The 14,232-nt window shown below is 38.4% G+C and overlaps 1 protein-coding gene across 1 annotated transcript in view; it reads left to right on the forward strand.

The window, feature by feature from the left end:
- The window catches only part of MAP3K21 (mitogen-activated protein kinase kinase kinase 21), a 57,476-nt gene that overhangs the window by 7,816 nt on the left and 35,428 nt on the right, over window positions 1–14,232 (forward strand). Inside the window, exon 2 of the mRNA XM_019031947.4 lies at window positions 10,836–11,016. Coding sequence (XP_018887492.4) covers window positions 10,836–11,016 — 181 coding nt within the window. The remainder of the gene's footprint in view (window positions 1–10,835; window positions 11,017–14,232) is intronic.

The following is a 14,232-nucleotide window of genomic DNA, read 5'->3' on the forward strand; positions in this document are numbered from 1 at the left end:
CCCAATTTACAGGTGAAAAAAAAACTGAACTCAATGATTAATTGATTTGATCAAAGTCATTCAACCCATCAGAGGGGAGTGCTAAGAATTAAATCTGGGACCTCTGATCCTGGAACTTGTGTTTTATTGTCTCCGTATATTGCCTGGATTAACAGTTCTCAAATATTTCCTTTCAGGACTCCCAAAGAGCTTTGGTTTATAGCAATTAATATTTATCATATTAGAAATTTAAAATGATACATTTTAAAAATGTTTAATAATATGAATATAACAGTAGACCCCATTACATCTTAACGTAGCATTTGTAATTGGAAAACCCCCATATTTTCCCAAACAAATTTAATGAGGATGGTGGCATTTCTTTGCACTTGTAGAGTTCACTTTAATGCCAGACTTTGGGAGAAGACAGATCGATGTTCATATCTGCTTCTGCATTCACACTGTCAGCATCTTAGGGAACCCCAGGGATCCCTAGACTATACTTTGAGAACCTCTAGGCTAAATGATTAGTTCTGTTGATCCAGAATGACACTCTTTAGCAGTAGTTCCCACACCTATTGTGGTGTCAGAATCTCTCTGAGAACTTTTTAAAAATTACACGTTCTGCCTCATTTTTGGATATTCTGCTTCAGTGAACCTTAGGATTAAGCAATGCATTTTTTCCCTAATATTTTATTTGGAAAATCTTGGAATATATAGAACTGAAATAGTTTTAAGTGAAAATTAAAATTTTACTTAAGGCTGGATATGGTGGCTCACACCTGTAATTCCAGTACTTTGGGAGGCTGAGGTGGGTGGATCACTTGAGGTCAGGAGTTCAAGATCAGCCTGGCCAACATGGTGAAACCCTGTCTCTACTAAAAATACAGAAATTAGCCGGACGTGGTGGTGGGTGCCTGTAATCTCAGCTACTTGGGAGACTGAGGCAGGAGAATTGCTTGAACCAAGGAGGTGGAGGTTGTAGTGAGCTGAAATTGTGCCACTGCACTCCAGCCTGGGTAACAGAGCCAGATGCTGTCAAATAAATAAATAAATAAATAAATAAATAAATAAATAAATAAATAAATAAAATAAAATAAAAAAATCCCTTAAAATTATTCACTTACAAAAATTATTTCACTTATAATCTCACTGCCTAGATTCTACCATTAACATTTCACTAATTTGCTTTAACATAGATTTAACCCATATGCATTCATTAATCTGTCTTACTTTATGAGGAAACAATAATTTTTCTTTGAAGATTCCAGATGATTCAGCAAATATAGATATACAGCAAAGTTTGAAAGCTACAGTTCTGAGGACCAGATTTATGGATTCCTTCTTATATGTTATCTGGGTTGATACAGAAATTCTTCCATGGCTACAGACTATATCCAAATCAAGTAACTGTCTGCTGATAAATGTATGGTAAGTCATAGCAGGAGCCAGGTGACAGTATGCCTGATGTATTCTGGCATATGACTCTGGGAAAAGGAACATCTCAGGGCGTTTGTTCCTTTCACATTGGAGGACAAATGGTGTTATTTGTGGTAGTAGGTTTGAGCTCTGTCTGACTCCACTAGCTTTTTGAATAGGGTGACGTGAGGATTAAGTGAGATAGTGTATGTCTGGGGTCAGCAAATTTCTCCTGTATAGGGCCAGATAGTAAATCTTTTTGGTTTTGCAGCCCATATGGTCTCTGTTTGCAACTATGTAATTCTGCTGTTGTAGCCAAAAAATCCTTGACAATATGTAAACGAATGTGGCAGTGTTCCAATAAAACTTTATTTACAAAAGTAGCATTGTGCTGGATTTAGCCTGTGGGCTCTAGTTTGCCAATTCCTCATATATGTCAAAGAATTTAGTAAACTGTATGACAAAATTTAAATGCAAGCTGTTGACTATATTCATTTTAATATTTTACTTAGAAACACTTCAAAGTGTTTTACATTTAAAATATTTGTGCTTTAAATATTTCCTAATGTTGGGTGTGTGTGAACTCATTGATACCTAAACATTTTCTACAACTCTTTACAGCCTAATAACGTTATTATTTTTATTCTTTCTGCAAAATCAGGTGTCACTTAATCAGGTATTTGTTCATCTTGGTTGGAGGTGAGGGTCTTTTTAATTTGGCTAACTTGGGTGATTCCAGGCAGCCTGCAGTATGAGGAAACAGTTCTGAGCCTTGTTCCCTGCAGGTGCACTGAGATCTGTACACTTTGGCAGGCCTGCTGGTGACTTGGGTTGATAAGTTGGGTCAAGGTGGAGGCATAAAGTATTAAATTGCTCTTGTAACTGTTTCACTACCATGGTTCATTACTAGTTTGTGCATTTTTTAAGCTATTGGAAAAAGAGCAAATCACATTCCATTTCGGGAAGTATCTTGATGGCATATAGGATGTTTGAGTTGTTACTTCTGAAGATTTGGCTTCACGTGATTTTAAGTGGTTTATTTTGTTTCAGATTTTCTGCAAATAATGCATCTAGTTGTATTAAATATGTTATGTTCTTACTAATATATTAATGTAGAATATTATGAAAGATTTCTGCCTCAGTATGCTTTATTATGTACCTTGACTATTAAAATACTAACATGATAGAAATTTAGAGCTAGACTTTACATACAATGAAATGTAAGTGATTTTCTCATTAAAACTGAGTATACTACATGTCCATGTAAAGGCTTGTCCCATGAAAGATGGATTTTATTTCAGTATATGAGCAATGTGAAGTTCTGTTTTAGCTTATCACATCTGTTTTTTCTTTACAGAAGCCTGTCTTCTTGTATTTGGTATGCTAGCTCTTTCATTTATACAACAGTTACTTGGTGATTCATATATTATATGCGGAACTCTCCTAGGCACTTGGTATTGTGTAGTGAACAAAGCAGACACAAATTCCTCCCTTAAGGATCTTGTATTCTAGTGAGTGAGACAGACATTAAGCAAAATAAATAATGTGTAGTATCTTGGAGAGTGGTAAGTGCTTAGTATACAAACTAAAGTTGCAAAGGAGGATGGAAATGTTGAGGTGAGCAGTCAAAGATTGTGTGTCTAAGCAAAGTCTTGCAGAAAAGATGGATTTTCAGCAGTATCTAAGTAAGTGAGGAAGTGGGTCATCTGGGAAAGAACATGCTTGTTACAGAGAACAGAAATTGCAAGATTTCTAAAATGCTGGGAGAAAAGTGAAGGTGGGCAGAACAGCAGGACATGAGGGAGAAGCAGGGATCCCTCAGACTATGCAGTCTTGGGGGCCCTACAGGGTCTTTGACTTTTACTACGACACAAGAGAGTTCTGAACAGAGGAGAGCTGTGGTCTGATTTACATATTAACAGGACTATACTGGCAGCAGTTTTGAAAGTTGATGAAGGGGAACGGGTTGGAAATATGAATGTGAGAGTCATCAGCATGAGAAGGTATGTAAAGCCCTGAGATTGGCTGAGATTATCTAGGGAGTGAGTGTAAATAAGAAAAAACTAGACAGAGGTCCACAGACTGAGTCCTCGTAGTCTCCAGTCTTTAGAGGTCAGGGAGACAGGGAGGACCCACGAATAGCTAGAAGTAAAGGGGAAAATCAGGAGTGTGGAGACCAGTGAAGAAAGTATTTCAGGGAAGAATGATCAACCGTATCAAATGCCACTGATAGATCAATATTCAAATAACTGTTTTGCTACAATTATTTTTAAAACAATCATTTCTTCTTCTTCTTCTTCTTCCTGTTCTTCTTCCTCTTCTTCTTCCTCTTCTTCTTCTTCTTCCTCTTCTTCTCCCTCTTCTCCCTCTTCTCCTCCTTCTTCTTCTTCTTCTCCTTCTTCTTCTCCTCCTCCTTCTCCTCCTCCTTCTCCTTCTCCTTCTCCTTCTTCTTTTTTTTTTGAGGCAGGGTCTTTCTCTGTTGTCCAGGCTGGAGTGCAGCAGTGCTATCACAGCCCAGGACAGCCTTAACCTCCTGGGCTCAAGTCATAATCCTACCTCAGCCTCCCAAATAGCTGGGACTATATAGGCGAGTACCATGACGCCCAGCCAATTTTTAAGTTCTTTTGTAGGAGTTGGTTCTCACTGTATTGCCCAGATTGGTCTTGAACTCCTGGGCTCAAGTGATCCTCCCGCTTTAGCCTCCGAAAGTGCTGGGATTACAGGCTTGAGGCACCACATCTGGCCAAGAGTCTTCATTTCTTAATGTCCAGATCCTAATACATTTTTAGGAGGATAGAGGTGAATCGATTTTCTGTAATTAGCAGCTGACTTAACATGAAAGAAAAAGCTTATAATAATTCATCTTCTTCATATTCATTCTTCCCCTAAGACTATTCATTATTAATTTCCTCATTCATTCAGCAAACACTTGAGCCTGTTAAAATGCCAGTTGCTGTGCAGTATTAAAAAAAGATTAATTAGGCACAAGTTCTATCCTCAAGCTGCTTACAATTTAATAAGATGAAATTGTAATAAGGAAGATAAGGCAGGATTTAAGTGTAATAGGCAAGGTACAGTCTAAGTGTATTAGAATGCAGAGAAGTAGCTGAGGTTAGGCAAAAGGCAATGGGGAGATGTTGCTTATAGACTCATCTAATATTGGAGCAGGAAGTGTCCAGATTCCAAAGGCCAGTGGACTTGTAAGTGGCTTCACAGTTAATGCCATGGCAGCCTGGACCAAGAGCTCAGTGCTGGTGCCCTGATTGAGTGGGAGGTCCAGTAGGAAGTGTGAGTTTTATAGAGGGTGGAAGAGGAAGGCATTCCATTCTGTAAGGAGGCACAGGGCGGTGGGGAGACAGAAAAAGGCAACGCTGTAGATTTTAGAAATGGCACACGGAATTGTTAGAATACAGGGTTCATTCAGGAGAGTACAAAAGAGAGCTGGAAGGATCATTTAGAGTGAGATTGAGAAGGGACGGAGGCCAAAATGAAAGTGTGGGCTTTACTCCCTAGGCTGGATAGTGAGTGGGGTATGTGTCCGGGGTGGGAGTCAGGGGAAGGGGGAGGCAGATGGTGCTAGGGGTGAAGGGGAACTGGTGCCACTAGGGAATGGGTGGAAAGAAATATGAGAAACATTCTATGCTATGTGATAAATTGAGAAAGTTATCATTCATATAAATATATATGTATATTGATATATGTATATATGATATATATATTCATATCCATATAAATTGTGGATTGTCCTCAAAGTTGAAATTTATAAAGTTTCTTGAAGTTTTTTGTTAATATATTCTTTCACATTATTGCTTTTCTCAACTTGTTTTCTTGCTTATGACTTTTTTTGGATAATACATTTCCAGTTAAAGATTAATCGAAACTCATTTGACTCATTAAATAATTTGGACACAGTGATCCCATCAATGTTGAGAACATGATGTACATAATAATTGCTTTTTTAAAACTATACATTCTATACTATAATTCTGAAAATACCAATGTGAAACTTCAAAGGAGCTGAAAAAATTCTGTGCCTCATGGTTGAATAAGTAGGCTAAGTACAAGGTTGTAGAGGCCAATTGTTAAAGAATGGGGCTAACGAGGGTCAAAAATCTTTACTGAAGTCACAGGAAAGGGTGCTCAAACAGTTGTTGCTAGGATACTCACAAGAATTTACCATTTCTGTGGCCAAAAAGGTTAGTTTGCCTGGTTTGTACATTAAAATCAGTGGTGACCAGCTAGCGCACTGTGGTTCTTCCTGCGTGAATGACAGGAAGCGGAAGTTGGCTGCCAACCGTGTGTCTTTAGGCTGAAACCTGGCAGTGTGCCCCATTATATTACCTGTTGTGAGATGGGCTATTTTTGGTTTCAGTCACTTTGTCCAAAAGATATGGAATTCCAGGAATTCTGCTGAACACCTCTGAGATGGAATCCAAAACAATGGGCCTTTCATGGTACCCTAAAGGGTTGACATTTGGAGTGTGATTTGAACTTGTTTTCTGTGAGCCCGCAGTGTGGAGGTGCCTGGCTCCTATGGAAACTCTGGACCTGGGGAATGGGGGCTGGTGTTCTGAAACTGTCAGAACCAAGTCTGCTAATATCATACGCTGCCATCCGTTTATTTGGGAATGAAGTTTGTTAGTGTTTAGTTTTTAGTTCTCACTTTTGACTCTGTTTTTATTATTTAGAGCAGCCTTTCTTTGACCTTTGCATCGCAAGGGCTGCCAGCCCTTACTTGGGGTCTGGGTGTGGATAAGGAGGCAAGGAAGTGTTTTGAGGCCTATTTTCATCAGTCGTTTCTCATGTCTGCCTGTCTGGAGGTTTGTAAGAATGAGGAGATAATGTGTATAAAAGTGCTTTGAGAAACAAAGTTTTATAGAACTGCAAGCCATTTTGATCATTAATTTGGGGTCTTTTGGTGATAGGAACAATTATTGTTTAAAGGTGAAATTAATGGTATTTCTAGAAGGAAAACATAATGCAGCTGATGAAAAAAAAAAGCTAATTAATTCCCCTGTATTTTGTTGTTGTTGTTGTTTCAGCTTTCTGTGGTTTCAGTATGTAGGGTTTAAAGGATTGGGGATCTAAATCTCTTTTTCTGTAGGTATTTATTTTTCTTTATATTCATAGGGAATAAAGACTGAGAAATAAATATATCCTTAACTGATGTGGATGGAACATTCAAAAATTAATCTCACAGAATGAGATTTCTGGTTGCTTTGCCCTCTTCTTATAACCAATAGCTTCTGAGCAGCACAGAAAAGGGCTGGGGATGAACTCCAGCTCTGTGTTTCAGCCCTTTGATCTTGGATAACATTTCTAGGCTCTGAGCTGGAGATTATATTCCTGCCTCGTAGACTAGTGTCACAATCAAATGAAATATTAAATGTGTGGAAACGACTCTGCATAGCAGAGGGTTGGTAAATGGTGGGCAATATTCTTATTATTTGAATTGGTGATAAGTATCATTAACAAAAGATATTCCATTGAACATTGTGATGTACAAGGAACTATGTTAGGCGATATGGAGGATTCACAGAATGCTATAAAATACATTTCCTGCGATTAAAGTAGCTTGTACATAACTTTGTTAGAGAAGTCTTAGGTAAAAAGATAACTGAGAAAATAATGTCATATGTGAGTAACAAATGATAGGGAAGATAAAATCGTTCACAATTTTGTGGAATGCTTAGGGGGTTTTTCTAAGGAAGCTGGTCCTTGAAAATTGGGACAGTATAGATGGATAGGAAGAATGAAAGGTTATTTCAAATGGAAGTGGGTCTCTGATTTCCCTCCTCCCTGCCTGTCTCACCCTCCTTTTCTCCTTCCCTCCCTATGTAGTATAGCATTAAGAGTAAGAATGGTAGCATGTTGGCCTTACTGTTTAGCCACTGTGTAACCATGGACATATAGCCATCCTAAATCGGATTCTTCGTATCTGTAATGGAAATAAGAATAGAACAGATGGTTCTTGCTCTCTAAATTTCAGTTACAAGATGACACGGGGAAAAAAGTTGTAACATAACAGTATTTATTCAGTATCAATTACTTACCTAGTAAGCCCCTACTCAAATAACCCTCCACATTTAAACCTAGTGTTGGTTTCCTCCAATTGGGTTCCCTCCAATTGCATTAGCTCCTATGACTGCCTGATATTGTAAATGTTTGACAATATAATACAATCAAAATGCACATCCATTGTGAAATCTCAAGCCTTGAAAAAGAGGCAGGATTTCCTGAAGTTCATGAAATTGATTTTGAAGGCTTGCTAAAAACACTTTCAAACCCATTAATAAAAGTGTGTGTGTGTGAAATTCTTATAGAGTGCTTACCATGTCTCAGCCGCTGTTCTGAGCACTTTACATGTATTCATTTACTCCTCCCTACAATCTTATGATGTAGGTACTATGGTAATTCACAAGACAAGCAAGGAAGCAGAAGCACATGGGATCCAAACCAGGCAGGTTGGCCCTAGACTGCATGCAGTTCCTCACCACTCTACACTGCCTCTATTTAGATCAGTTAATAATTGACCAATGGCAGGAAATCAAAAGGGAGGAGAATGGGCACCTGCGTAGAGAGAGATTTCCAAAGGATAAATAAAGATTTTGTGAAAAATTAGTAAAAGCTGTCAACTAAATGAGTACATAGTGGTTAGGACCATAGGCTCTTGAGTCAGACTGCTTGAGCTTCACTGCTCCTTAGCTCTGTGACCCTGGACAAATTACTGAACATCTCGTTCCTCAGTGTCTTTATGTATGAAATGGAGAAAATAGTATCTACCTATAGCATTGTCATATGGGTTATGTAATTAAAATACCTACAACCTCACCTGACAAGTAGAATATACTCAGAAGTGTTAGTTTTTACTAAAACTAACATTTGAAAAAAAATGACCCTCTTTATGATTATGTTCTGCAAACCAGATACCCTCTCCTCTTTCTATAGAAGGGATTATCTAGAGGAGAGGGTGGCAGCCTCCAGCTGCATTAGAGCCTCGTGGACAACCTAGGGAACATTTCTGCGTGGTTCTAGGCAGAGGCAGATCAGCCAAAGGGAGAGGAGCTGAAGGTGCTGGGAAGGGCCAGGTAGGAGGGTGCAGGTGAGGAGTGAATGAAATGCTCATGGATAAGAAGAATCAAAATCATGAAAATGGCCATACTGCCCAAGGTAATTTATAGATTCAATGCCATCCCCATCAAGCTACCAATGACTTTCTTCACAGAATTGGAGAAAACTACTTTAAAGTTCATATGGAACCAAAAAAGAGCCCACATTGCCAAGACAATCCTAAGGAAAAAGAGCAAAACTGGAGGCATCACACTACCTCTCTTCAAACTATACTACAAGCCTACAGTAACCAAAACAGCATGGTACTGGTACCAAAACAGAGAGATAGACCAATGGAACAGAACAGAGGCCTCAGAAATAACACCACACATCTACAACTATCTGATCTTTGACAAATCTGACAAAAATGAGAAATGAGGAAAGGATTCCCTATTTAATAAATGGTGCTGGGAAAACTGGCTAGCCACATGTAGAAAGCTGAAACTGCATCCCTTCCTTACACCTTATACAAAACTTAATTCAAGATGGATTAAAGACTTAAATGTTAGACCTAAAACCATAAAAACCCTAGAAGAAAACCTAGGCAATACCATTCAGGACATAGGCATGGGCAAGGACTTCATGACCAAAACACCAAAAGCAATGGCAACAAAAGCCAAAATAGACAAATGGGATCTAATTAAACTAAAGAGCTTCTGCACAGCAAAAGAAACTACCATCAGTGAACAGACAACCTACAGAATGGGAGAAAATTTTTGCAGTCTACCCATCTGACAAAGGGCTAATATCCAGAGTCTACAAAGAACATAAACAAATTTACAAGAAAAAAACAAACAACCCCATCAAAAAGTGGGCAAAGGATATGAACAGACACTTCTCAAAAGAAGACATTTATGCAGCCAACAGACACATGAAAAAATGCTCATCACTACTGGTCATCAGAGAAATGCAAATCAAAACCACAATGAGATACCATCTCACACCAGTTAGAAGGGCGACCATTAAAAAGTCAGGAAACAACAGATGCTGGAGAGAATGTGGAGAAATAGGAACGGTTTTACACTCCCACTGTTGGTGGGAGTGTAAACTGGTTCAACCATTATGGAAGACAGTGTGGTGATTCCTCAAGGATCTAGAACTAGAAATACCATTTGACCCAGCAATCCCATTTCTGGGTATATACCCAAAGGATTATAAATCATGCTACTATAAAGACACATGCACACATATGTTTATTGCAGTACTATTCACAATAGCAACAACTTGGAACCAACCCAAATGTCCGTCAATGATAGACTGGATTAAGGAAGTGTGGTATATATACACCATGGAATACTATGCAGCCATAAAAAAGGATGAGTTCATGTCCTTTGCAGGGACATGGATGAAGCTGGAAACCATCATTCTGAGCAAACTATCACAAGGACAGAAAACCAAACACTGCATATTCTCACTCATAGGTGGGAATTGAACAATGAGAACATTTGGGCACAGGGTGGGGAACATCACAAACGAGGGACTGTCATGGGGTGGGGGCAGGGGGAGGGATAGCATTAGGAGAAATACCTAATGTAAATGACGAGTTAATGGGTGCAGCAAACTAACATGGCACATGTATACCTGTGTATCAAACCTGCACCTTGTGCACATGTACCCTAGAACTCAAAGTATAATAATAATAATAATAAAAGCACATTTGTTGTAGTTGCAGAGCTACACAAGAGCTCAGGGACAGATGCTGGCATCAGCTTCACTCCCGGGAGTTCCCCTTGTGCATCCTCTACATTGGCAGGAGGCTGGCATTGAGAAAACCAGCAACTGGATGGCCGCTGTGTTTACTTTTTGCTATATTTTGAGCTCCAGTAAAGCAATTGTATCTCCTACATTATCTTTATCAGTTAAAGAATCTATAAGCACTTTGCAAATTTAATGTAAGATAATGTTTGATAATAATGAGCTATGATAATATATCATCTAATTTCAATATTCTCCACTTCAGTAGAAAACATTCTGTACTTAGGTCAGAAAATAATATATTTTTTCATATCAGGTAAATTTTTACAGACTTCTGATCCTACTTGTGATATCTCAGGAAATGTTTCTTGCTCTTAGAAATCATTTACTTTCTCAGAAAGAGAACTACTCATAAAGAGCATTAAGTTGTATCTTAAAATAACTTGTAACTTCAGGCACAAATAACCCACTAAAGACTATAATATCTGTGCTGTAAGTAAAATGGTAAAATGCAAGTTTATTCTTGTTTATTCTGCCAACTACAGTGAAGATTGTGTTTTACATGCCATAGAAAAATTGTGACAGAAAAATTAAAAGAATATGCAAATGTCTCACTTTTGATTTTTCTTTAGTTTTGCTACTTGAGAAGATAGAACATGATGACATCTGCAATAAAACTTTGAAGATTACAGATTTTGGGTTGGCGAGGGAATGGCACAGGACCACCAAAATGAGCGCAGCAGGCACCTATGCCTGGATGGCCCCCGAAGTGATCAAGTCTTCCTTGTTTTCTAAGGGAAGCGACATCTGGAGGTGAGCCTTTCCTTTTGCAAACATCGGCAGAAACTGCTTGCTGTGCTTTATTTCATTAAGTCCCAAAGTATTCAGTAATTCTCAGCATAAATAGTCGAGGCCTTTTTGAATGAATTTTTATGGTTTTGATCAAAATAATTGTAATGACAACGGAACAGATAATTTGATGTTTGCATTGTCATATGACTCCATTTCAGAGGAGAACTTTCTAGTTAAATCACAAGTTTAGTTAAAACTGGTTATAATTTGAATTAACACCAAATTCCCAAGATTTTGTAGGATGCACCAGTAAATTAAAGTGAATTTTCCGTGATGCAATCATGGCTCATTGTAGCCTCAACCTCCCAGGCTCAAGTGATCTTCCCTCCTCAGCTTCCTGAGTAGCTAGGACCACAGGTGTGCACTACCATGCCTGGCTAATTTGTGTGTGTGTGTAGAGGAGCGGGGGTTTAGGAGGGAGGGTGTCCACTATGTTTCCCAGGCTGGTCTTGAACTTCTAGGCTCAAGTGATCCACCCACCTCGGCCTCTCAAAGTGCTGGGATTACAGGTGTGAGCCACTGCACCCAGCCTGAATTGACATTTTTAACAAACTTTTGATTCCTTGTGACTCACAGGCAATATTAGCATGGAAGGAGTTTAAGAAAAAAATGTAGACCTATCCTTCATTTTATAGATTGCATCATCTAAAGATTAAAGTCTCCTATTTGAAGACTGGGAGCTGCACTCAAATGGATTACCTGGTTATTTTGACTTTCCATTCAGCTTTGTCTCATTAGAAGGATGCTAACAATTACAAAATAACAAAGAAAAATCACACTGTTTAATAGTTATGATGCACCTAGAACTTACTTGCCATTGTTTAGTGCTCATAAAATCCTGTTAATAAAGAAAATGTGGTGCACGTACACCATGGAATACTACACAGCCATGAAAAGAGTGAAATCATGTCCTTTGCAACATGGATGCAGCTGGAGGCCATTATCCTAAGTGAATTAATGCAGGAATAGAAAACCAAATATCACATGTTCTCACTTATAAGTAGGAGCTTAACATTGGGTACTCAGGGATATAACGATGGCAACAGTAGACACTGGGGACTGAGAGAAGGTGGAGGGAAGGAGGGGGGGAAGGGCTGAAAAAGTAACTCTTGGATACTATGCTCAGTACCTGGGTGACAGGATCATTTGTATCCCAAACCTCAACATCACACGACATACCCAGGTAATACACCTGCATGTGTACTCTGTGAATCTGAAATAAAAGTTGAGAAAAATTTAAAAAAAAGGATAGATGTAAAAAAACAAAATAAAATCCTGTGTTAATCATTAAAGTTCCATTTTTTCTGTTTTTAACAGCTTTGTTGAGATATGATTCACATACCATGAAACTGATGCATTTAAATTGTACAGTTTGATGGCTTTTTGTATATTAGTAAGTTTTGTGTCCATCATCCCAGTTGATTGTAGAACATTTTCTTTCATGCAGAAAGAAAACCTGTCACCCCTTACCCATCATCCCCAACTCCCCCTTCCCTCTCAGCCCTAGGCAACCACTCATTTATGTTTTGTATCTTGAGATTTGTTTATTCTGGACACTTTATGTCAGTGGAATCTTAGAATATTCCTTTGTGACTGGCTTCTTTCACTGAGCCTAATGATTTGAGGTTCCTCCGTGTCATAGCATGGATCAATACTTCCTTCATTTTTATGGCTTAATCTTAGAGTATTACTGTACCACATCTTGTTTACCCATTTATCTGTGGATGGACATTTGGGTTGTTTCCAATTTTTGGCGATTGCAAATACAACTGATAACAAACATTCCCGAACACATTTTTGTGAGAACGTGTGTTTTCAGTTTCCTTGACTATATATCTAGGAGTAGTGAGATTGCTTGGCCATATGGTAATTCTGTGTTTAATTCTCTGAAGAAGCATTAGACCATTTTCCAAAGTGGCTGCACCTTCTTTTTTTTTATTCCCACCAGTAGAGTGTCAGGGTTCCGATTTCTCTCCATCTTCCTTGTCGCGTGTCATCTGACCTTTTGATTCGGGCCATCCTTGTAGGTGTAAAGTGGTATCTCATGGTTAAAATTACAATTTTAGGATTTTATTATTACTTGTTTTTTTGCTTTTTTTTACATAAAAGAAAAGCTGGGAATGAGAGAGAAAAATACTTGCTAAGAGTCCAGTACTTGTAAGTGCTGGAACCTTTTAAGAACCCAGATCTGCCTGGCTCTCAGATTCATGCTCAACAAAAATTGTTTTTCCTTTTAAATCTTTGGAAACACTAGAAGTTAGTCCCTCAAATTCACACATGAAGTCAGTGGCAGAGACCCCTGTCAGTAAAAGTTCCATAAAACTGCCTTCCATTTAAAGCTTATCTTCTGCATTTAAAAGTATGATTCAATTGTTCTACTTAAAGCTTCTAAGAAATTTATCAGTTGGATCAGGGTTCTATAGTGTCTTAGGGCCAGTCTGAAAAATACAAGTGCTTGAGCCTCACCCCTTGATGAATTAGACTGTCTACTGGTGAAGGCTGAGCATGTGTGTTTTTATAAACCGTTAAATGTGTTTTCATTGAGTTAATGACTAATTTTAGTAATTTAGTAATTTAATTTAGTAATTTTCTAACCATATGAAAATATCAAATTACGTAAGTGACATTGGCTATCTTTTTAAGATATTATACTTCAAGACTCTAAAAACTGTTAAAATACATCGTAAATCAATTTTACATTCAAAGTAATGTATCTTAAGACTATGAGATCTTATTACAAACTATGCTTTTATTAGAAACTATGTAATTACCAGGTATACGAATGCTGTGCGGTCATGCTTTATAGCAACCTTGTCTATCATAAACATAGGGGAGAATCAAGAAGTAAGCAGAAAAGAAAAAAAGGAAAAGGAAGTTGCTAAAACCAACCAAAATATGGGCCTTTAAGCCCCACACACTCTCTAGAGAAGTCACCTCTCAAAACTGATTTATTTACAAAGTGCGATGATCTGATTTTCATTAAAAGCAGAAGATACCAGCCGGGCATGGTGGCTCATGCCTGTAATCCCAACACTTTGGGAGGCCGAGGTGGGCAGATCACAAGGTCGAGAGATCGAGACCATCCTGGTCAACATGGTGAAACCCTGTCTCTACTAAAAATACAAAAATTAGCTGGGTGCAGTGGTGCACGCCTGTAGTCCCAGTTACTTGGGAGGC

The sequence above is a fragment of the Gorilla gorilla genome, chromosome 1 (assembly GCF_029281585.2).
Source record: "Gorilla gorilla gorilla isolate KB3781 chromosome 1, NHGRI_mGorGor1-v2.1_pri, whole genome shotgun sequence".
NCBI classification, from domain to species: Eukaryota; Metazoa; Chordata; class Mammalia; order Primates; family Hominidae; genus Gorilla; species Gorilla gorilla.